The 22128-nt window shown below is 35.7% G+C and overlaps 1 protein-coding gene across 3 annotated transcripts in view; it reads right to left on the bottom strand.

Moving 5' to 3' along the window:
* The window catches only part of Tafa2 (TAFA chemokine like family member 2), a 415273-nt gene that overhangs the window by 34568 nt on the left and 358577 nt on the right, over positions 1–22128 (bottom strand). For all 3 annotated transcript variants that reach the window (XR_013440543.1, XM_040280395.2, XM_005328681.4), the window contains 2 exons: positions 8859–9011; positions 7699–7823 (listed from right to left, as the gene is read on the bottom strand). Coding sequence is in view for 2 of the 3 variants with exons in the window: in XM_040280395.2 (XP_040136329.1) it covers positions 7699–7823; positions 8859–9011 (278 nt within the window). In the remaining variant the exon portion in view is untranslated. The remainder of the gene's footprint in view (positions 1–7698; positions 7824–8858; positions 9012–22128) is intronic.

Raw genomic sequence — 22128 nt, 5'->3', positions numbered from 1 at the left:
GTTATCTTCATCTCATCTAATGGCAACTCCCTCATTCTGTCTTGAGGATCAAAACTGAAATCAATTGTGAAATGTCCCTTACTGATTTTTTAACCCTAAATTCTAACTCTTGCCTTGTTCACTTCATCCAGCCTCGAGGACCATTGCTATTTAAGTGGCATCATTTTTCTCCACTGAAAAGTCTTAACTGGGATTCTCCAGAAATTTTCACCATGGCTGATTTTAGGACTGTCAGCAAAAGAGTTCAATGTACACTTCCTATTTTCATGTCCCCCTGTTTTACTTGCCTAGTGGCCAGGAAGAAATCAGCACTCCAGGGGCTGGACACCCCCTTACTAGATTTTCACAAACATATCCAGTATAATAGTTTGTAGATATGTGCAAAGAAGACCTCTGGCCTTGAGCTGGGCTTCACAGAGATGTCTACATTTTTAAGGTAAGTTACCAACTGGGCTCCATGGTAACAGCTGGCAGGGGGAGGAAAGAAAGGGAAGAAGAAGCTCTCCCCTTCTCAGGTGTTGTCCTTGAAGGGGTAACTTGCCCAGAACAGTGAAAGAAAAAAAGCTGCTTTTATGTGAACTTCTTCAGACTTTGAAATTCTGAGACCCTCCCCTTATACACTGGGTATAAAACTCTGTAACTATCTGAACTCGGGGTTCAGGGGATTGATTGATTACAGCAAAAGCTATGCCCTCTGAACCTGGCTGCAGCCAAATAAAACTGTTTCCTGCTATCTTTGGTGTCTTCCCTCATCTGTCCCTACAACACTATATCTTGAATATGATTTTCTTAGAATAACACTCTTCTCAGATACTTTGCCCTTTCCTCTACAAGGAAGACCTGTCCTCCAAACAGACACGTGGCTCACCCCTCACCTACTGCAAGACTCCAAAGTGAAGCAGACCTGCTTCATTTCCCATCCCTGATTTTTTTTTCTGAGACATATCACCATCTCACACACAACATACACATATATATATATATATTTTCATATATATATTATACATATAATAAAATACATATACCATGTGTATTTATATATAGTATGCATGTATTTATATATATTTGTATGTATATATATAATATCTATATTTTTCATAGTTTTATGAAATTTTACCCCCAAAACATTTAAAACATATTTAACATTAAGATGTGAAAGGCGAACAGATTCGAAAACTGATTGTTCTATAATTCATGTGCCAATTCTATGAGTTGGCAGTGGCTGTTAGTTCCATGGAACAGACACAGGAAAACAATCAAATACCATTTCCTAAAGTAGTATCTTTCAAACTGAAGGTCAAAACATATTAGCAATGATGAAACCAATTTATGGGGTTGATATTGGAAGATAGGAAGGAAGGACAGAAGGAAGAGAAAGAGGAAAGGGGAAAGAGAAGGAAGAAGGAAATAAAACCCAAATGTCAGAGCAGAAGTTTTTAGTGTGGAATATACAAGCATGTGTATTACATGTATGTTAGATTACTATACATATCAATATCTATCTATCTCTATCTATCTATCTATTTCTATGTATCTATCTATCTAGATAGATACATAGAAATAGATAGATAGATAGATTAATACATAGATAGATAGATTTTTTTTTCTCATATGGTACGAAAAATTCCAAAGATGTACCCCTAAGATTAACATTCTTTGGTTACTCATACAAGCACTAATCTAAATACTAATATGAAAGAACTTTATAGATATAATTAAGGCTTCTAATCAGCTGACCTTCAAAGAGGGAGATTAGTCTGGATTACCTAGGTGAACCCAGTAAAATTATCTGAGCCCTTTAAAACAGAAGAGAAGGTCCAAAGAACTGGTCAGTGATATAGCAGAAGAAGACAGGGGAGAGAGAAGGCAAGAGAAAGATCAGTCAGGTTCAAAGTCTAAGAAGGACTTCATATGCCATTGTTGCTTTGAGGTGAGGTAGGAAATGCCACCAGAAAGTCAGGCACCCTGGAGGAAGTGAGAGGTTTCCCAAGACAGACATGCCAGTCCTGCATCTACAAGAACCAAATTCTGACAAGATCTTGAATAAGCTTGAGAGTACATTCTCTGAAGAGCTTGCAGAAACAAACAGCCCTGTTGTGAAAAAGCGAAACACTCCCCCTTGATTTGACCTTGTGGAACCCAGAGCAGAGATCCTGCTGTGCCACCCTGTTCCCTGACATCTGACCTACAGATAATTAGTTGATATTGTAGTAAGCCATTAAATCTATGGTAATTTGCTATGGTAGAAATACACAACTAACAAACTCCAGTAGAATATAGGCCATGAGGGCAGGGATTCTCATTAATTTTGTTTAATTTTAATGAATCCCGGTCTACTGACTTTTGTTTAATTTTTTTTGTTATTGTTTTAGTGCCTATGTCTAAAACTTAAAACAACACCTGAAAATAGTAGACAATAAAGACTTTTTGGATGAATTAAGATACTCAATGTATATATACTCTTTCCCATAAAACCTATATTTTTCATAATCATGAAATTTTTACCCCAAACATTAAAAACATATTTAACATTAAGATGTGATAGGTGAACAGATCCAAAAACTGATTATTCTATAATTCATATGTCTATGAGTCAGCAGTGGCTCTTAGTTCCATGGAGCAGACACAGGAAAACAATCAAATAACATTTCCTAAAGTACTATCTCTCAACCTGAAGGTCGAAACATAATAGCAATGATAAAATCAATTTATGGGGTTGATGTTGGAAGGTAGGAAGGAAGGGCAGAAGGAAGAGAAAGAGAGAAGGGGAGAGAGAAGGAAGAAGGAAATAAAACCCAAATGTCAGAGCAGAACTTTAATTCTAGTGTGGCATGTGCAAGCATGTGTGTTACATGTGTGCTAGATCAGAAGGTAAGATGCATTCTTACTGTGGCTACCATAAAAGTAATTTGAAAGCAAGGGCCCTAAAGGTCATTACACTCTGTGCTGTGGACCACAGTGCAATTTAGGGCCTGACTGGAAGTGAGATGAAGATAAATGAATGGGGATGTGCCTGCTAAGAAAGGGCTGAACAAGAAAGAACTGCACTGTTATGAAACTGTACTTACATTTTCGAGGCAAAACTGAACATTAGAATTGAAGAATTCAAGCAAATTATACAAACCTTCAGAAAAAGAAATGAAATCTTTTCCTCCTAGGAGTTTTTCCTTTGCCCTGGGTCTCAAAGAACACCAGTGGACACTGTCCAGAAGCAGATAAATAGAGCACAGCCCCCTGCGCCTTGGTGTAAAAGCCAGTAGCATATGTAAGGGAGGACTGGAGGCTTTAATCAGCAAAGCATCACAACGTGCTGTTTCTTTTCCACCTTACAGGAAAAGAATTAAAAACCTAATACTCATCTGTCTTCTGCGATTAGCCAGGTATTAGTGCCATATAAATTTAGCTGGAGAGGAAGTTAGAAATGTCCTTGGCACTCAGAACCAAAGAATAAATGCTGGTTGGAAGAACCTGAAATTGAACCTAGTTCAACATCTTCCTTCCTTTATTTATTTATGCATGTATATACTTAATTTTATTTTTTTTAACTTTTTGCAGAAGAGGAAGCTAAACTATGGTCTTATGCTATTTCATTATTTTAACATTACTCTTGACTTTTATTTACCATTGATTGCAAGGTTTAATGTCAGTGGGCTGCAGATGGATAAAAGAGAAGAATAATACAACATACACTATTCATTTTCCTCCTCAAGTGCATACTCCTCGTGGGCAAGGTTTATGCCATTCATCTCTGTATTTTCCTTAGTGTCTACTGTGGTCAGGAAAACTAAATAAGCTAATATCTGCAATGCTCTTAGCAGAGTGAGCTACACACGGTAAGAGAGAAGTACTTTTGTATTTGTTTTTGTTGTTTTGGTTATGAGTACTATAATCATTGAATGCCATACATAAGAAATTCTTCCTACTATTGATCGTCTCTGCACTATACAAAAAAATAAAACCAGAATCATATTTTATACACTTAAATTCTTTTTATTTGAAGGGACATTAAAAAATCAGAGAGTTCTTATCTACTTAAGGCATTTAAAGTAAATGAATGAAGACATAATAATTCCAATCAGCGAAAAATATCCAGAAAATACTTTCTTAATCATATGAAAAGTCAGTAGACCAGGGATTCATGATTCACAAAGATAATCTTTCTAATGACAGTATAAAGTCTTTTATAAAGTGAAGTGCATTTTTTCCCTGGGTAAGAATCAGACACAAGAGCCATGGCAACGACTAAAGTTTGGAGCTTGGTGTCCATACCAATTGGCAAGGGCTATAAATCCTAAAAGCAGAATGCAACCGCCTTGCATCTTCCACAGACAAAGAATTGAACAAACATTGAAACATGAAAAGAAATGAACCACAGTGTATTTTTTTTTCTGGTGATTCTGACAATGTTAAAGATTTTTTTTCTCATATCTTACAAGCTCTATGGCACCTTTCCCCCCTGCTACTTTTCTATTGTATAATTAGCATATAATTATGTGCTCTTTCACACTGGAAAGCCTACTCTTTTATTAATGACTTGAAGAAAGTCTTCATTATTTATCTTTGAAAGTGAGTTTAAAATAAAAGGCATAAATGACTTTCCCTTTCTTTCTTTTTAACTTAGGAAATCTTAAAAAAGTATTTCAGATCTTTATGAATGTCAGAGATAGTCCTAAATTTTCCACCTTAACAATGAGAACAGGAAACAAATGTTGCATCTTCTTATTCTCTTCCATTAAATATTTGGGGGTTTGAAGAACAAAATATTGACGTTACAAAAAGGGCTGTCTATTCCTTGCCTTTCCCCCTTTTTAGCACAGAAAATGGGTCAGAACGAAAAAGCTTCCTAAATTTAGTTCAAAGACAGAAGGAGGATATAATTCACATTTGTAGTAAGTATGATGTAGGTTCCAAATCACTCTTAGATGAGCTCACTCAGCCCCAGATTTGTAGTCAGTTCTGGAAGGTACCTCACATCCCTGCGGAGGCCACACAAGCCTCACTGCTGTTTTGGCTGACTGCTTTTTTTTCTAACATTAGGCTTACTGGAGCACTCCAGATTGGATATGGGCAATTATAAGGGAGGGTGTGCATTATTGCAAATTTTAATCATTTTTCAAGCCATTTTGCTTGCAGCAATGATCCCCTATGACCAACATATCTTACATAAGAAACACAAATAGTTTTTTGGCTGAGAGCAGCTCTTGAGTTACTTTGTAATCTATTGCTGCTTAACTTCTGGACTTGGCATTTAGTGGGTAGGACCTTTCCAAATTAGGGTTCTAACTATTTCTAGACACAAGGAAGCCACAGCTACCATATTCAACACTGGCAAGTAGATAATAATACCAATGATTAAAATATTGAATCAAGTTATTTTCAATAATATCATTTCTGTGTAAGCACAGAGGAAATTACCTCTACCTCGCTCCCTACAGGCAAGATACTATTGTGTCAAAGGCTATTTCAAGAATACTTCTTATCCCCTATACTTTTTGTACCATTTCAGTGGGGATGGCACAGCAGTAATGACCTTATTACCTTAGAAACTCTGCTTTTCTTTGTAGCATCAGGAAAATTTGCTCAAACTGTTTTTTGTGATCCAAACTAACCCTTGTAATTACACATCTTTGCCTAGCCATTTGGAAGGCTATGATGTTTCTTTAATTGGAGTTGTTTATGCATCTCCATTTTTTTCCCAGCAATATTTTTTCTAATGAAGGGGAAGAAAGGATAATCATAATTAACTTTGATTTTACTCAAGAAGATCCTTCTTTCAAGTCTCCTTATCTTCTATTATAAATTATGGTATCTCTTTTTTAAAATGGGAATCACAGAGTCTTAGAATCATTAGCTATATTGAAGGTAATTTAATCCAAACATCTACTGTTGCATGAATACTCTCTGTAATATCTTAAGTGAAGTCCTCCATTATTTGCTGTTTTGGGGGGCAAAAGAGATGAAAGAAAGATAGGAAGTGTCATACAGTATGCCCAGGACAATATATAAGCAAAACAGGGTCCAGATGTGGCTCCACATTTCCCTATTCATTGTCCTCAGTCTCCTATCCATATAGTTTCATTTCATTGGAAAGAACTTTGTGAAGCGAAGACTCCATTGTAATTTTGGATCATTGAGAATATAGCCAACAGGGAGTGAAACAGCTCTTGTAAAAATCTTCTCTATGAGATTTTGGATCACATGGTCTTGACCTTTTTGTTTCAATGATCCAGAAAGTTAAAGATATTTTTAAAGGTCTACCTAATATGAAGGAGATTTTTATTGCTATTACTTAAGAATAAGTTAAATCATAAGTACAAAATACAGGTTAAGCAAATAGGTTTTGGAATGTGGTTGTATGGTTTAAACTCTGATGTCCCAATAATTAGCTTTATGATCTTGAGAAGTCACTTAACTTTTTAAAGTTTTGGTTTACTCATCTGTATAAAGTAGATAAAAATATTATCTCCTTCACTGGGCCATTAAGAGGAGTAAATGAACAAATTCATTTAAAGCACTTTGTTCAGTACATAGCATATGTTTTAAGTATCCAATAAATGTTAGCTTCCCCTTGTTCACTGAAGTAATAAAAACATAGAATTTGGTTCAAGAGATCTTGCCATTTTTTTCATTTTTGTTGCAGAATCTCAAATCTTCAGTGAATTTCAATGACCTTTATTTTAGACTCAGACCTAACAATGTTAAGGGAAAAGAAAATAATTTCATAGTGTAAACACCTTACAAGGAAATTTATTTCCAAGATGTTTTTAATTAATTAGTTTTAATTATATCTTTAGCTAACTCACTGAATAAAAATTATTCTAACTTACTGATCATGCACTTAGTGAATTTTGGAAAAATGTGGCAACATTTAACAAATTAAAGTCAAAAATAACTTGACACAGTATGCTTACTTTTTGTGCTACTTGAAACTTGATCTCTTTTTTGTATATCTGATCATCATGCATTGAAAACACTACTTGACTGACTAAAATATATCTGAATGAGATTATAAAATAATCTCTTTAATATGTCCAGACAAGGTTTAAAAAACTGACATGTCAAACAATATCACAAATAAACCAATCTTTAGATTTATGCTACTCCTTATTTTTCCAGTATAACAAAACTTTATTTACTCTACAAAAAAAATTCAAATTCATATTCTGCTGGTCCAGAATAACCATGTGGCTCATTAACAAATCAAAGAATAAAGTGATTGTTCACTCCTTTCCTATTCCCCAACATCAGTCATTGCAAAGCTGAAATGCATCCCTGTCTTAGGAATATTCTTTGTACTTTGGCCCTGATTGTGAAACTTTCCACAGTAACCAGTACAATGATTGCAATGATTCTTCTTATACATCAGAAGAATTAGAATTGGGGTCACCTTTCCAACATTTAACATGCATCCTCAAGGGGACCACATTCCTGGCAGTATCTCATGAGGAAACAGTGTTTATTTATCTGAAAACAGTATTTATTTATCTGATGGCATGAGAGTTGATGGTAATATATAGAAGATGTCATTCAGAAATAAAAATGTACTATGAAAAAATGAATTAAGGAAAAAATGGAAACACACTATGCAAAACCACACTTTCTCATTCTATAACCACCACTTGCAGATGCTACTGCATATGCCCCATTCTCTATTGATTCAGAGATATTTCACTTTTGCCATGCTGGATTTCCACTTACCCTTGTTGTTTTCACTTTATTCCCAGAAGAACAGCTCCATCCTTTCCGATCTGGAAGAACTTTACACTCCTCTCCCTCCAAACATGGCTGCATATGACACCACCATTTCTGTTCCACTATAGATGCTACAACAGAGAGAAAAATTGACTCCATGTTTTCTATTAAGGACTGTTAGAATAGTTTGGGTGCACACTTAAATAGAAACAAAAGTCACTGATCTAACTAAAAAAATATTTAGCAAAAATTTATAAAGAATTTTCCTTTAAAATTTTTTTTATTGTGATAAGCATATTGAACTGACATTTACAGTTTTAACATATTTCTAAGTGAAAAATACAATGGTGTTAACTATAATCACAATGTTAGAGATATTTCATGTGAAAATAAAGGCTTTATGAAAACAAATATTTTGATAATAAAACTATGTGGGGATATGTCCATGCACTGATTTATACAAACAGGAGAAAATTAACACATGACCAGTTTAAAATCAATGTGATATTTCCTATCAATAGGATGAAAATCTGGAGGTTGTTAAATGGAGTTAAACACATTTTTCTTATTTTTATCATGAGCACCAATCTCATCACAATAAATACATCACCTAACAAATTACTGTTTATGGTAACATTGATTAAATGGACCCATAGATTTATATTATGCTATAATTAGGCAAATCCTAAAAGAGCTAATATTTTCATGCATCTTCACAAAATCAATATTTTTGTGAATTCTATCTACAACCAAACATTCACTCATGTATATGGTGTTAACTTTTTCCATTCCTAAGAACAATTTATTATAGATTTAGGAATCTATGGTGTTAAATAATCTATTTTCATCTTGCCTTTCACAATTAATTTTTACACATCCCTCCCTTTATCATCCACCAGAAAATCAATATTTCATGATATCAAAATAAGAAATATGTTGACTTAACAGAACTTCATTATAATCCTTCCATAGCAGAACTGCATAAGATCTTATATCTCCAGCTAAAGGATTTTAGATTCCAAAATGTCTCCTAAATAACTTCACTTCAGCCATGTGATTCATAGTGTGGTCCCCCAGGATTGACTCCAGGTGACAACATGATAGTTGGTTCCAATACCAAGCAGTCCCCACTACACTCCCACAATGAGCAACGGAAGAAGTCGCACCATCCACACAAGACGGAGCCGCTCGTGTGGTGCCTGCCACCTGCCCGGGGAAGCAGGAGCACTTGACTGTCTGTGATCGTTCTTCTATCTTGTTCTTATTACAGCATCTGTGGAGTGCCACCACCTCGCAAGTTCCCGTTTTAACATGGTGAGCTGTGCAAACAAAAACAAAAGATAAAACAACGTTGAGGAAGCTATGGACACTTCTCTCCCTCTTTTTTAATTAGAAGTACATTAAATATAGCTCTATAAGGGATCCACCATGCATGAAACTAGAAAAACAATGATGCTAACTCCATAACGCAGATTTGATTTCTTTTCTAAATGTGGTGAGACCACTTCTGTCAGTAAATGCTCGTGAAGCAGGAACAATTAGTGACCAAATTAGAATGAGCTGTTAAAACAGTCTGAAATATAGAAGCAATATATGGAACTATCAAAAATATATTAATTTGCAGATGACTTTTTTTCACACATTTTTGTTCAACATATTAATCAAGTTAAAGTAAAGCCTGTACAAGGTACCCTGCAGTGGAGCTGAGGTCAGCCCCCTTCTCAAAACAGTCGAGTGCCGATAATAGTTATTCTCTTCTTCAGAGGTAGAGTGTGAAGCCAGGCAAAGAATATTCTCAGGAAACAGGAGGCAGAGTGTGAATACCATATCCTTAGCATTCTTCTGCACAGTTTCCCTGGAAATGAACTAAGAGGGTGATTCTTGAAATTACCACCATTTTCCTAGAAGCCCATCCAGTCTCGGGACCTAGACACTTATTATTCCTTATTATTTTGCTTGAGTGACAACTACCACCAAATGGCACCAACTGTAGCCAGAAATTGGATGGATGACATCTATCAGCCAGCCACCTAGAACCCGGTCCCCTAAGCTGTCAGCATCCTATATCTATTTTGTTAACCTCCAAGTGAGGCTACTGAACTTTTGGGGTGACTGAATTTTTAGGACCTCACTTGTCACATTCTGACAGGGTTTTGTTTGTCTTCATCATTATTATTTTCCCCACATTTCTTCTTCAAAGTATTAATCCTTCTGGGAAATGATAAAGCATAAATTTCTTTGGCTAAAAGTAACACTTAACAAATGTAAAAGCTTAAAATCAAATATTCATTGGAAGATTATGGTTTCAAAAATTTTAAAACTGTGATTGACATAAAAACAGAAATTTAAATAGAAAAGAAGGAAATCTGAAGTTGTTTAAAGTTATAAAAATATTGAAACCCATTATAAATGAGATCAGCACAGCATGCATTATATTAACTTTGCTCTTGAAGATGAGAGGAACCAATGTATAGTAGCTCAGGTTAGAGAGCTTATATTTTACTGAGAGAGGGCAAATCACACACATATCAGTTATCTCTCATTCTTCCATCTGAGATAAAAAAAAAAACTCAGGTGTACACACAGCTTTGACACGTTATGGTTTAGATGTGGTGTCTCCCAAAATCTCACTTGTAAGACAATGCAAGAAAGTTCAGAGGAGAAATGACTGGGTTGTAAAAATCTTAAGTCAATCAGTGAATTGATCCCATGATAGGAATTAATGAGAGGTCATTGAAGTGGTAAGGTGTGGATGTAGGAAATGGGAATTGGGGCATGGTTTTGGGGTATGTATCTGTATCTGGCAAGTGGAGTCTCTCTCTGCTTTCTGATCATCATGTGAGCTGCTTCCCTCTGCCACACATTTTCACCATGATGTGCTGCCTCACCTGGACCCCTGAGGAATGGAGCTGGCCTTCTATGGACTAAGACCTCTGAAACTGTGAAGCTTCAAATAAACATTTTCTTCTTTAAAATTGTTCTGTTCATATCTTTTAGTCACAGTAGTGAAAAATGTGACTAAAACCACACATAACACTCAAGAGTGCATTTAAGAGGTAGATACTATTTTCAAAGTTACAAATATTTTTCTGCCACTGATCTTACGAGGATGTTCTCTATATTTGATTCAAACACAAATCTATGACTATGAAAGCTAAAAAGTTAAGAGCTAGACTTCTATTCTTATCAAATGTGCTCTAGAAAATATGTTTTAGTTAACGATAAGTCAGTTCATTTCAATTTCCTGAGTACTTTACATCATACAAGTTATAGTGCCTCTACACTGCACTCAGTCACATTGTAAAGGAGTGAATACCACGAAGTAGGCATGGTTCTGAGTACTGGAGATGCAGCAATGATATAAAAGAGACATAGACTCTCCCTGGCCTTGAAAAGCTTCTATTCCTAGGAAAGAAAACAAGTATAACCACATAAATTAGTGATTAAGTAAGTTAATGTTTGATTTTTAAGATTTTTTAAAAATATATTTGAGAGTGATTACACAGAAAGGGAGTGTATGAGTACATATATATATGGGGGGGGGGAGATAGTCTCAGGGAATATCTCTCTGAGGAGATAGTTGACTCTTGAGAAGGAAGTATCCATTATGAAGATCTAAGTCAGGAATAACATTCCAAACAGAAGGAGCAGAAAATCTCAAGACCCTGAAATAGGAAAAAGTGTGGCATGTTCCCAGGGCAACAAGGTAGCCAATGTAGCTGAATGTGCAATGATTGAGAGCACATGCTAAGCCTCCTCTGATCTCTCCCCTGGGAAAAGAGGCATCTTTGCAGCACCAAGGATATGTTACCATCTTCATTGAAGGGAGATTTTCTTATATATTAGAAAAGGAAGGAAGGAACGAAAACTTTGCATCTGGTTTCTCCTTAATGCCATCACCAACATTCATGTCTACCTTGTCTGAAAAGGAAAATAGTAAGATAAAGTATCTATGGTAAGTGCTTTTTGCCACATAGTTCTGTTTCTCTCCCTTCTGGATGCAAGGGTACTTTTGTACTTCTCCATCCCATTGATGTGGGGTTGTGACTTACTTGTCCCAATGAAATGAAAGTTAAAGGACTATGAGGCATTCATGAGAGGAAGCAAAGGTCATCAGTTCTCTGTGTAGTATGCTTTTAAAAAGCTAGTTTACTTAAGAACTGATGTGTTTCTCTCCCCCAGCCAAAGTGACCAATGATGTCCATGAAAGTAGAGAGTACAGCAACTTGAATCCCCAGAGTTAAAGACATGAATAGTCTCCCCTATGAAGACTCGCCATGATGATCAAATAAGAAAGAAACTGATACTGTTATACACCTCTAAAATTTGGAGTTTGTTATTGCCACAAATCTAGCCTACCTTGTCTATACAATAGTTCCCTCTCCAGGTCCCCAATTGTTAAGTAGTAGGGTGTACTTTTGGAAAAGTATTTGTTAGCTGGAGAATAAGTCAATGAAGTCCACTATTTCAAAATCTGGATCATTGTAGTTTATTTGAGCCCAATGAAGAATAAAGACTAAAAAGACATTGCTAAAATACTTTGATATTAATATAATTTGAGGAGTTGTAAGGAATTATCCTACAGTGTGGTAATTACATTGGCTCAGTTTGATATGTCAGAACTCTGGAGAAGAGTGGGCTTCTTTCTTCTTTGAAGATAAATGACGTGAAATGTGGCGTGGTACAATGATGAGAAGATAATGTGGTAGAATATAATATGGTAGCGACATTGGGAAGAAGAAACATGTCTCCCCTCAGAGAATATGACACTAAATGTTATGAGATTAACTGTAGAGGTAACCAGGAAGAACAAGTCAGAGTCTGACAGATACTGGACTCTCCTGCCCTGTCCTTTCTCCTCACAGCTTATGAATACAATGTGCAGAAACACAGGCTGAGTTTCCCGAAGAGAAATGAGACTTTTTGAAAATTACTCTTGCCCTTTGTTCTTCTTATTAAACTTAGGTGTAAACCTTTGTGTGTGGGGGGGGGGAAAGAGAGAGAGAACTAACATTTTAAAAATCTCCACAGATGGTAGATAGATGAAGACCCCTTATGCTCAAAGAATTTGAAGAAATAGGTAGCAAAAACATTAACTGTTGAATATTTGCATATATGTCTATGAATATGCCACGTGAAGTGAGAGATCCCAAACAAGGAAAACAATCGTAGCAGAATTTAGTTCACCTGAGCATGGTATAAGTGCATAAATATGTATGTATGTAAATGTGTAGTTTCCTTATCTGTCTGCTGGGTATTTTAATTTCCTATTACGATAACAAGATTCTTGTAGACAAAGACTAATTTTTCATGTAAACTTCTCAGTATGTGGTATGGGTTTAATAAATGGTAAACAAGCAATTTAAGAAGGTAAAAACTAATTCCTGTGGTTTTCCTGTAAAAGGTTAATGAGATGGTAGGAAATTCAAGCTAGAGTTCTCTATATAGATTCAGGCAAAGCTCATGATAAACTAATCTAATCAAATATTAGGGCTCTCCACATTAACCGAATGGGCTTCACAGAAGATCATTTAGCATCATGTTAAAATGATGCAAGACCCCCTGGAGAAGATTTAAATGAAAACGAACAAACAACCCATTTTCTTCATGTCACAATTCCCAAGTCTGTCTCTCTCTCCCTCTCCACACACACAAAAAAACTTTTTGATATTTTTCCTCCTTGGATGTGATGCAGAAACACAATTGTGTTGCTTCTACATTTTTGCAAAATGCCAACACAGACATATAGGTCTCATTAAATTCTCATGAAACGGGGACAGCCAGTCTTAGCCAGCTCTAACTCTTGCCTCTCAAGGTGATGACCCTTATATCTCAGTTCAACCTTGGGACTGCTATCCCTAGAGTGCTCCCAAAACACGACCTTAGAATCAGACCTTAAGATTCCCAACTGTTATGCAAAATTATTATGACTGGTCTATTCTGGCATGAAATCCCATAAGACATTTTACCAAAATTTTTGTTTCCAACTTCCAGAGGAAAACCAAATTAAATGGTATTTAGTTTATATATATGAATATATTTTTAAAAATTATATATAACAAGTAACATTCAGTTAATAATATATACATAGTATGCCACATTTGATTTATTGCCTATGAAACAACCATAGGTGCATAGGTATGAAAAATGGTTTTTTTAGCAAAATAGCATTTATACAAATCACAGACTTTGAGTAGTGGTTTCTGGTCTTATGTTAATAGTCATTAGCAAACAACAAGAGATACCACATTCTATATAAAAAAATAATTCACATACTATAGAAAAAAATATGGAATAATGGTAATTGCTAATATTTTAAAATGTTTATCATGTGCCATTATTTCACTTGATCACCACAAAAACCACTAAAGAAGACATGGACATAGGTCCGGGAACTACCTGAGTCCAAGCCTAACTTGACCTATGTTCTACTTGAGTGAACCTTCTGGTGAATTAATTTACTTTCAAAGAATTCATTTGTTCATTTCCAAGATGATTCCATAGAGTCCTCATGAAGACCAAATGTGAATCTGCTTTAAAATTATAAAGCATTACTTAAATGTTAATTATCTTTACTTTTACTATTAGCATAAATAATGCATGTCAAAGTGGCATAGCATCCATATAACTACAAAGATGTGACTGTTAGGGACTGTTACAGAAGTTCTAATTTCATATTTCAAAAACTCTCTCTACATATACTTAATTGTGTTTATGTAAGATGTATGTAAAAAAAAATTCAATCTGACACTTGAGCTACAGAAGAGAGTAAATTTAGTATCCAGTTGTGAATTTGTTCCTACCCATTTCCTCTCCATTAGATTTCAGTTCTTATTTGTGTTCTGATTTGTCTCATTGATTCTGAAATTTTGTTTGTCTTCATATACTCCTATTTAATAGTTTTATTCGGCTTGACTAGCTCCCTGGAGAGTCGGTATTACACCTTCTAAGCAGAAATAAAGCATCACCTACATGCACCAATAGGCATCTGAAATACAAGCTAGTTAGTGAATTTGGGTTGCTGTAAATCACTTTGAATGGAAAAAAAAATGTGCTGAAACAAAAACTTTTGAGACAGCTAATTTCTCACTTTTATTCATTAGATGAGAAAGTGGGGCATATTTTTAGACTTTCATGCTGAAGCAATCTAATTAAAAGAAATGGTCATTTAAATAAGCCGAATGAAATTTCAGAAGTTCCCGTAATGTAGGAAGTCAGGATGATCAGGTCAGGGAGGAAACAGCAGAGCAGAGTGACAATGACATTTTTACACATCTTGCTTTCTAAAACGGTACCACTATTTTTATACAGAATAAAATGAAATACAATTATTGAGAGAAAAAAGATTGTAACTAAAGAATAACCTAAACTTTCCTTTTAAAAGTGTGGGGGTCTATTAACAAATGCAAACTCTCAAACAGAGAATGGTCCTAGTCACTTTTAAGAGGAAGGCAAAGAAAAGAGGGAAATTCTCTCCTGTGAGAATGTTTAGATTTATTGCCCCTTGACACAATCTCAAACATCTTCCACATCCACATTTTTAGTAAAAACTGATGTTGAGAAAGGTGAACTGAAAAGTGGTCCTTTTAAAAACTGTTGGTCAACTTAAACTGTAAGGACTCCCCCGAAAAAAAGCTATTAGACCAATCAAATCCATTTCTCTGGAAATAGGAACTGAAAACTACGTAACTGTCATGTGGAAATGGACATGTGAGCTGAAGGTCGTCAGGTCATCAGGCATCAGGAGTCAGGAGAGGCAGGGAGAGCTCCCTGGGAGGATGAGGGGTGGGTCTCAGAGGGAGTGGTCAAGCTCAGGAAGAGAAGAGACCAGAGGTAAGGCAGCAGGCAGGCCAATGAGATGCCTCGATGTCGCCCCTTCTGGAAAGTTTTTCCTGGGTTCCTTTAAATATTTTATTGAATACATTTTGATGATTTCCTTTTCTTCCTGAGGTAATATGATATCTCTTTTTCTTGACCCAAAAATGTGCTGTCTAAAAAATTTCTTTCTTAAAAAAATTATAATTAACAAAAACTAATCATGATCTAGAAGTATTCTTCATCTCCTCTTTTAAGAAGGAAATCTCTGCCTTCAAAAGAGGATTCAGGAAAATCTAAATCCAATAGTCCTATTTGCTAGTGAAAACTCATAGTGAAAACTGATATTTCAAATAATGACCCCAAAGACATTTAAAATTATAATCAAGGAAAAACAGTCCATTAATATGTATGTTCACATATATTATATATATATATATATGTATATACATATATATATATACACTATTTTTGTAATGACAAGGGTTAAAAAGATTCTCCACTAAATCCTAAATTACAAAAAAAAATATAAATACTTAGAACATCCCCAATTCCCAAGCACTATAAGAATCACATTGTTCTTTATGATTAATAACATCCCTATAGCTGTTTCCAGGAAGGAGGACAGTGCAGCCTGAGGCTTCTTGGGGAAATGACACAATGAATAGAAAGAACAGTGGAAAGAAAAACAGAGGACCTAGACTCCTGTGTGCAGTTCTCTGTCCCTGAAGAGTGCACTGCGGGTAAGTTATTTAGGTCTCTAGGTCTCTTTCCTTATCTGCAGTATGAAGAAATCAGACTATATTTAGAGGTAATTTAGTGTTAAAGGTTCCTTCCAATTCAAAAATTCTGTAAGTTTATGAAATGATAAAGTTTCATTATAATGAAGGAATCTATTAGACCTATCAGAAAATGAAAGTCAAAGCATAAAAGATATTTTCAGTATCTTCAAACACAAATTAATTTCATTAAGTCATTGAATTTAATGAGAAACTGAGAAAGGAGTTTCTGAAATTTATATTTTGAATGTATTTCTTAACAGTATAAGTCTTCCTGACTACATGGTATAAAGTTTACTATAAGGTCAATCTGCATCCTCACATTGCTTATGTAAAAAAACAGCTCAGTTAATGTATTTCCAAGGTAAAGATTAAGTTCAAAATGTTATATAACACAGTGGTTTTCCTGATGTTTTTAAGTCAGATGGTCTAGGTTGAAGGAAGTTCCAATTTTCAAAGAGATGGCCTTCTTAGGTATGAAACTCCTGGGTTCACACACCAGAGTTCACTTTCTGGTCTCCCTGCAATGGGGTATGGGTGTTACATATGGAATGGGTGCAGAAGTGAGCTGTACTTTTGACCAGGCCTGTAAAATCTCCCATTCAGATAGAGATCAATGCTGAGGGTAACCTTGGAAACCATGTGGAGAAGATAGCAAAGCCACCCATCAGCATACATCCCTAAATGATGATATATCAGCATACGTCCTTAAATGATGGCCCACACCCTGCTACCAACTGGATTTCACATGAGCAGGACTTAAGCTAAGCTACACTAAGCTAATGATTTTGAGGTTTATCCATTGTAATAGCAACCTTTAGTTTAACTAAAATCCAATAATATTCCTATTAATGGACTTAGGAAGGAGTTGGGTGAAGGACTTCACCCAAGTCCTTCTTAGGAAAATGACAAAGGAAACAGATGTGATTTGAGAAAATTATTTCATCTTTATAAGCCTCAGATCCTCATCTATAAGATGGGATTTATTATATTACTTACCATCAAGGATTGAAATGAGGATTAACTGAGTCAACACTCATAATAGACCTAATAAAAACTTAGTGATAATTATTATGAAATAAGAAGATCCAAATGAATGTATTTTAAAAATTCAGATATCTAAGAGAGATGCATAGATTTTTAGAGACTTAAAAAATACCTTGGCATTTTACAAAATAGAAATTTTTGATTAAAAGATATAAACCTTGGGGCTGGGGCTGGGGCTCAGGTCAGTGGTAGAGTGCTTGCCTAGCATGTATGAGGCACTGGGTTTGATTCTCAGCACTGAATATAAATAAATAAAAATAAAGGTTCATCAACAACTACAAAAATTATATATATATATATACATATATATGTATATATATATATTTCATCTTTATAAGCCTCAGATATATATATATATATATATATATATATATATATATATATCTCCAAATCACAAAGCTAGAGAGTAAATGATATATAGTAGAATTTGGCTCTCTTAATTTCTAGTTCAATATCACTTTCATTTCCTACTGCCCACATCTGTTTGGTCACCAGATGCCTTTGACATTGCCTCCTGTACATATACACATCCTTACCTTCACTCTCTCCTCTTCAACCTCACTCCTGACCCAGTCTGTGCATCCTTAGGCATATTTTCCTTGCATAACATAAAAGTCACCTTTCTGGACTCCTTATTTGCTAGCTTGTCTCCTTACACACATGCATGCACACAAACCTTACCATGTTAGATCCTTCTAAAAGTAAATGCATGGTATAGAAGCATTTTTAGTTTTTTTTTTTATTTTCCATAGAATAATTTCTAACTCTGTGGATACTACAAGTATCCTCCCGTCAACCCAGGTCTGACTTTTCCAGCCTCACTTTCCCAAACACTTGTTTCCGTCTATACTGAAGCCACACAAAAATTATTTTCAGAATCATACGCATAGGAAACCTTCATCTCTATATCTTAGACCACTTCTCTCCTTTCCTGAATCCTTGATTCCTTTTTAGGCCCAGAAAATTCCTCTCTCAACTTTCAAGATTCAGAGTATCATATCACCCTCTCTATGAAGGCGTTAATTAAGCCCTCAGGTAGAACTGAACCACTCCCTGCCCTGATACACACTTTCTTACCTATTCTGTAACAGCTGTAAGAGTTTTCTATAGGTACTTTATTTTTTTTTCTTTTTGCAATGCTGGAGATCAAACCCAGTAGTTGAGCATGTTAGATAAGCATTATATCACTGAACTACCAGTAACACACCCCTATATTTACATTTTATATCTTTGTTTCTTCCTAGAAATTTTTAAGGCCCAAATCTACAATTTTAATCTCTGAATCCCAGCTTGAGGCACATTTTGAGATGCATAAAATCATTAGGTGTGATAAATAGATAAATGATTTACTACAAGGATTCTCAAAGGAGAGGGAAAAAAAACACCAATGAATTTAATAATTTTTCCAGATCAGGCTTAGATGAACTTATTGGAAATTATAAAAACACTTGACTTGCAATTTTGTGGATATGTGTTTACATGTGCTTAATTGGTTACAATGGAGAGCCACACAGGGTTTCAGGAGGAGATTCACTCAATAAGCCCTGAACTGGGAGAACAGAAGCTCCACTTCTGTATCCAGCACTGTCACAAAATGATTGTCTAACCTTTGGCAAGTCGGTTAATGCCCCTAAAGTCACAATTTATCTATAAAATAAGGAAGTTGAATATAGATGACAGTAGAATATTTAAAATCATATAGTAAAGGAAAATTTGTGATGTCAGTTAAAAGCATGTGTATGTCAAGGAAGGAACTTGCAATGGCATGGATGACTGTCTGCTCAGGAGAAAAGCAGTGGGGCATCCGACTCAGCTCCAGGAGGAGCTTGCCTTTGGTCCCAAGTCAGTCAGAAAAATTCTTTGAGAAATCGCTTTACTTGTTTGGACTTTAGTTTCCTTAACTACAAAATCAGAAATATCTCTGAGTGTTTCAATTCCTAGATTTATTATATGGTGTGCAATGAATTTTAGAAAGTGATTATCCCCTGAAAGAAGGCTGAATTTCTATTGTTCTGTATATATCATTTGACAGATTCATAACTCTATACCCTTCTATATACTAAGGGATTTTCTACATCTGGTGAGTTCTTTGAAGCCGGTAAGAGACCAGTAACATAAGGAATTGGTATTATTCAAGAATGAGCAAAATCTTTGCCTTCCAATTACAATCCAACAGGATCTTTTCTCACACATGGAAGGTTTGCTTTGTTCCCAGTGATTGACATGAAAAGCAAATTTAGGTTATCTTTTCTCTACACTTGAGCAACTTCAATAAGAAACATCCAGGTTCTGAGTGTCACTCTAGATCAAAGGATATAAATCCTTAGTCAGATTATTAAGAAAGTCTAGATGAGACTACTTTCAGTGTTTAGAAGAAAAAAAAATGGTAGAGGCTCGTTGAAAAATGATATTCTGCACTCTTCATTCACTGAGCAAGAATTTTATACTGTCGTACCAATTAAGCTTTATTTGTTGTTATTGATAGCTTCTGAAAATATCCTCTTAAATATGGCTTCAGGATTCATTTAGAAAGCGAATTTCAAATTAGGATAAAAAAGCAGAAAGTATAGAAGGATCTCTGGTCAGCAGGTACGAAAATGTGTGCTCTCATCTGCAATCCACCACTGACTGGGACACTGTCAGCTCCTTCACAGGTTGGGGATTCAGCCAGTACCAGTTAAGTGCCAGGCATGTGCTATATCCTGGATTATATGGTCAAGAGAACGCTGTCCCTGCTTTTAAGGAGTTTAGAAGGTAGAAGAGGGAAAGAGTCGCATGCACAAAATGTAAAATAAACCCTTGAAAGAATTGATAAGCTGGACTTCATTAAAGTTAAAAATTTCTACTCTGCAAAAGACATTGTCAAGAGAATAAAAATATAAGCCACAGCCTGGGAGAAAATACGTGCAAAAGATTAATGACTGTTATCCAAAATATACAAAGGATTTTTAAAAATTCAACAAGAAGAATACGACCCAATTAAAAAGTGATTCAAAGATCTTAGCAGATGCCTCACCAAAGGAGATACACAAATGGCAAATAAGCATAAGAAAAGATGTTCTACATTATAAGTCATCATGGAAATACAAATTAAAACAACTTCACTGTGAACCTAAAACTCAGCTTTAAAAAGTAAAGTGTCTTTTAAGAAACAAACAACAAAAAAGTAACATAAAATGATAAAAGAGTCATGATGAAAATAGTCATGGAGTGTATTAAGATCAAGAAAGTGTCTACCACCATTCCCAGCTGCACACGCCTTTAGAATGACTAAATACAGAATACCAACAACCAAAATTCTGGCAAGGATATGGAGCAGACCCTCCCCCTTGTTATTGAAAATGTGAAGCGATAGAACCTTTTTGAAAGACAAGTCGGCAGTTACCTACAAATCTACACAAACTCTGATCATATGATCCATTGATGGCACTCCTTGGTGTTTACCCAAAGGAGTTTAAAACTTATATCCTTGCAAAAACATGCACATTGATTTTTTTTTAATAGCAGCTTTATTCATACCTGCCAATACCCGGAAGCAGCCAAGATGTCCTTCAGTAGGTAAATGGATAAATAAACTGTGCCATTTTCAGGCAATGAAATTTTGTTCTGTGCTAAAAAGACATGGAGCTATCTAGATATGGAGGAAGCTTAAGTGCATCTCATGAAATGCAAGAGGACATCTGAAATGGCTGCATACTGTATGATCCAACTCATTGACATTCGGACATTGGCAAAACAAAGAATCAGTGTTTGCCAGGGATTGAAGGGACGTGAGGATAATACTAAAAAGAGTATAGAGGATTTTGGGGGGGCAGGGGCAACACTTCCTGTGAAACTACAACAGTGGATACGTATCATTATAAATTGTCTAAACACACAGGATAGACAACAACACTAAGAGTGAATCCTAATGTAAACCACTGACTTCAGGGGAGATGTCTGTCAATGCAGGTTCATCAGTTGTAATGCATATACCACGCTGGTGGGGGAGTTGATAATGGGGGAGGCTATGAATGTGTGGAGGTAGAGAGTGTATGGGAAATCTCTGTACCTTCTTCTCAATTTTGCTGTGAACCTAAAACTGCTCTTTAAAAACCAAGTCAGCTGAGCATGTTGTCACATGCCGGTGATCCCCCCGGAACTTGGGAGGCTGAGGCAGGAGTTCAAGGCCAGCTTCAGCAACTTAGCAAGTCCCTGAGCAACTTAGTGTTAACTTGTTTCAAAACAAATAATAACAGGCTGGGGGTGTGGCTAAGTGTGATGAAGTGCCCCTGAGTCCAATTCCTGGTACCAAAAAAAAAAAAAAAGTAAAATAAAATAATAAAGAAGCCATGTAGAAAATAACCAGAGTGTACTAAGACAAAGAAAGAAGGAGCCAACTCTCCTCAGCAAGGGGCAGGCACAATAAGAGGATCTGGAAGGAATCCCTAAAGAAGAGAAAACTTCATCTAAATTCTGTGAGATGCCTGAAAGCGTTGCAGGTCCCAAGAGCAACACTGACCTAGTTTAGTTTCCTCATCTGGACTACAGGATGTTTAAACTCTCTCCTGGTTTTAAATTTCTGTACAAATCTTTCTGAAGAATAAATGTCTCCTGTACAACATTGAACTTTTCATTTTCAGTCTTGACATGGTTACAAGTATCCAGTCTTGGGATGTGTTGAAAGGGTGGCTTTACCCGAATGAATAAACACAGGAAACTGAGAAGTCTAGTAGTAAACGGATGCTGGCTGAGTGGCATCCATTTGCTTTCTGGCAAAGGTCCCCCAGTGTTGGTTGGTAATTTGCCTTTTTCT

This window comes from Ictidomys tridecemlineatus, chromosome 6 (assembly GCF_052094955.1).
Source record: "Ictidomys tridecemlineatus isolate mIctTri1 chromosome 6, mIctTri1.hap1, whole genome shotgun sequence".
Classification (NCBI taxonomy): Eukaryota; Metazoa; Chordata; class Mammalia; order Rodentia; family Sciuridae; genus Ictidomys; species Ictidomys tridecemlineatus.
This window is presented reverse-complemented; position numbering and strand designations above follow the sequence as displayed.